A 3,703-nucleotide genomic window follows, 5' to 3' on the forward strand; every position below is an offset into this window, starting at 1 on the left:
CTAACAAACGTCTCGTAATTGTAGGCGACAGTTTTTGGAGTAAGTTTGAGGGCGTTTGCATAAAACTCCCTCACAATATCCATGTTGATCTCTGTATGTGGTTCAAACACACGGTCCCAATTTCGGTGTTCGAAGTAACTCCAAAGTGTGTTGTAGTCGCTTTCGGCTTTCGGGACAATCAACTTCTCTGGGAGAATGGTGCGAGAGGTCAATTGAGAAAACCTCTCCTTCTGTGCAGGTCCTAAGAATCGTCATGCAATGGGTTCTCGAGGACCGGCACCACGAGGACCGGTACTAGTGGATTTTGTGCGACCTCTCTTGGCTGGCTGCATCTGCACAGGAAAATATAACAGCACCCACACACAGCATTATACAATGATTAACAAAAAAATTTGCATATTTTGACATAGTCGCGACTCGCGGGTCCGTGGCGCGGCGCGACCGTGTGCGAAAAATTCAGCAAGTCATGGTGGTGCAGAGGTGCATCCACACACAACTCACTTGATAGTTCCTACCATAACCACAGTACTTCAATTCGTCCTCTAACCTAGGGTTTTCCAGATTTGGCCAATCGAAAGCTTAGATCTAACTACCCATTCTTAGGGTTTCACAACCCCTCTTTTGTGAATTTGAAAAGCAAAAGAGTAGAGACATACCTTGAGTTGTGATGGGGATGAGATGCAGATGATGAGAGTGAAGAAATTTTTTTAAACTTTTGGCTCGAGCCTCGCTGGAGAAGTGTGGCTGCTCGGTGTGGGGCAAACAAATGAAGTGGGGTTTACTAAAACCTTATTTCTGTGTTTTTAAAAAAACTAAAAGACGCATTGTCGCGCCTCGGTCCTTATTGGCGAGGAGCGCAAAATCTTCTGTTTGGTCTCGCGGCGTGCCACTTAACTGGCGAGGCGCACTGGTTTTCAAAAAGTAAAATTTTTCTTTTGTTTGCCCCTCCCGTTTGCCATAGTGAACTGATGATAAAGAGAATAAAAATACTGTCAAAAATAGAAATCTTACCACGTTGGGTTGCCTCCCAACAAGCGCTTTGTTTAACGTCGTTCGAGCTCGACGATTCATGCTTTCAAGGTTTTAGGAATGGCGCATGCTCCACTCCCCCGAGGTAATCTTTTAACCGTTTTCCATTAACAGTTCTCCTCTCTTTTGTCAGCGGATTCTCTACCATAATGGCTCCGTGGTCTCATATCTCTTTTACTACCAATGGTCCAGACCATTTTGTTGTTACTTTACCCAGGAGACATCTTAGTTTTGAGTTGCACAGGAGTACCTCTTGTCCAACTTGGAAGTAGCTCGGAGGTTGAGTTTTATCTCCCTTGGTTGCTTCCTTGGTGGCATCGATTTGGAAGATATCACTCTTGTTCTTAAGATGCTTCTTGTCCTTGAACAGATTCAACCTTACTTCTTCATCTTGCACCCTTATTTTCATGATTCCTGCATCCAGATCAATCATCATTCGGGCGGTTTTCATGAATGGCCTTCCTAGAATTACTGGTACCTCATGATCTTCTTCCATGTCGACTACCACAAAGTCCACCGGGAAAAAGAGTTTGTCTACTTTAACTAGCAGATCCTGAATCACTCCATAAGGTGAAGTGATGGACTTGTAGGCCAATTGTAGTGTCATACTAGTAGGCTTCATTACCACATTTCCTAGCTTCTTAATAATGGATAAAGGGATTAAGTTGATGCTCAACCCCAGATCGATTAACCCATCACCAGTGAAATTACCTCCAATGTTTAATGGTAAGGTCACTCGCCCCGGATCAGATTCCTTTCTTGGAGTAGTTCTTTGGATTATAGCACTACATTGGGCATCAAGCACCAAAGTTTCTTCATCTGTGCATCCTTTTTTCTTTGTGAGCATGTTCTTCATGAATTTAGCATATTTGGGCATTTGCTCTAATGCTTCGGCAAATGGTATGTTTATGTGAAGTTGTTTAAAGATGCTCATAAACCTGGAGTATTGCCTGGCATTGTCCTTCTTTGATGGAGCATGGGGGTATGGTAGATGTTGACATGGTATCACATTATCTGACATCTTTTTCTTAGTATTTTTTCTTTTCTCCATCCCCTCTCTTCCCTTCTTGGTCTCATCTGTTTCTCCTTTGGCATTTTTATTCATGTTACTTACTATGACTTAGTTCTCTTCCTCTTCCGCAAAACAATTATTATCCTCGTTCTCGGTATCGTCAATTTCAACTTCCTTCTCACCGCCTTTCTGACCAGTTCTAGTCACAACTGCTTTACATTGCTCTTTAGGATTCTCTTGAGTGTTGGCTGAGAACGTCGCATTTGACTGATTAGCTGCAATTTGTTTAGCCAGTTGCCCAACTTGAGTTTCCAGATTTTTTATTGCAGCTTCCTGGTTCTTCTGATTGTTCATTGACATTTGCATGAATTGGTTGATGGTCTCTTCGAACTTAGATTGTCCTCCTTGTTGTTGCGGCGGCGGTTGAGTGTAAGGTTGGAAAGTTTGTTGCTATTACCCTTTATTGTTGGGTCTTTGTTGATACCCTTGGTTGTTATTCCTTGGAGGATAATTCTGTTGATACGGTGGAGGATTTGAGTATTGATTTTGCCTTGGTCCTTGGTTGGTGTTCATATAGTTCACTTCTTCTGCCAAGACTGGTGGGCAAAATCCAGTTTGATGATCTCCCTTGCATAATTCACACTTAGCAACTTGGTATGAATTTGAAACTCCATTAAGCTCTTTGATTTGTTGTGGAAGTTTGGACATTTGTTGTGTCAAAAGCTCCACTTGTGATGTTAATAATTTGTTCTGAGCAAGTAGAGCATCACTATTAGTTAGCTCCAACAACCCCGGCTTCTTCTCTCTGACAGTACGATCATGATTACTTTGTCGGTCATTCAAAGCCATTCTCTCAATTATCTCTATTGCTTTAGCAGTTGTCTTGGACATTAATGAGCCACCAGCTCTGGCATCCAGTAGAGTCTTATTGGTAGGTGTAAGACCGTTGCGGAACATGTGAATTTGATCGACTTCCACAAATCCGTGCCCTTTACACTTTCTCAGCATGGCTTTAAATCTTTCCCAAGCTTCATTCAGTGATTCATTACTACCTTGAGAGAATACCACAATTGCTGTTTTAGCATCAAAGAATCTGTTTTGAGAGTAAAACCGTTCCAAAAATTTTTCTTCCAAAGTATTCCAATCAGTCATAACTGTTTCAGGTTGATCGAGATACCAGTCCTTAGCCTTTGATAGCAAGGAATGTGGGAACAACCTTTTGAATAAAGTTTCTTCCTTAGCTTGAGCTACACCTGTAGTACCTGCTAGCTCATAAAACCGAGTCAGATGAGTGTATGGATCTTCATGGTCCAATCCGACGAAAGGACTTGCACAGATGAGCTGTAGAATACCAGTCTTCAATTCAGATGTCCGCCCGTTGGCGGCAGTTCTTGCAAATTGAGGATTGAGACGCAGACTATTTGCACAACAAGTTGTGGCGGCCATGTTAACAACAGTTGGTTGTATGATGGCTTCTTGCTCTTCTTCAAACAGTTCGTGGAAATAGAATCCTTCGGACGACTCGTCAATTGTTTCTAGAGGTTGTGACGAAGTCGCAGTTGCGTTGTCTCTTGCCTTTTCTATGCTTGCTCTTTTTCGTGTTTTGCTATTCAATCTCCTAGCGGTCCTTTCGATCTCAGGATCAAAAAGAAAGATCGCTAG

General features: G+C 42.4%; 2 protein-coding genes across 2 annotated transcripts; both read right to left on the minus strand.

The window, feature by feature from the left end:
• Positions 1-251: 251 nt before the first annotated feature.
• Positions 252-1,885, minus strand: LOC131659417 (uncharacterized). The gene is made up of 2 exons (XM_058928608.1): positions 1,508-1,885; positions 252-332 (listed from the first exon to the last, which is right to left on the minus strand). The coding sequence occupies exons 1-2, from the start codon at positions 1,883-1,885 to the stop codon at positions 252-254; spliced, it is 459 nt and encodes a 152-aa protein (XP_058784591.1).
• A 609-nt stretch (positions 1,886-2,494) lies between these two features.
• On the minus strand, positions 2,495-3,487 carry LOC131659418 (uncharacterized). Its single transcript, XM_058928609.1, has one exon. The coding sequence runs from the start codon at positions 3,485-3,487 to the stop codon at positions 2,495-2,497; it is 993 nt and encodes a 330-aa protein (XP_058784592.1).
• Positions 3,488-3,703: the final 216 nt, after the last annotated feature.

Source organism: Vicia villosa, linkage group LG3 (assembly GCF_029867415.1).
Source record: "Vicia villosa cultivar HV-30 ecotype Madison, WI linkage group LG3, Vvil1.0, whole genome shotgun sequence".
In the NCBI taxonomy this organism is placed as follows: Eukaryota; Viridiplantae; Streptophyta; class Magnoliopsida; order Fabales; family Fabaceae; genus Vicia; species Vicia villosa.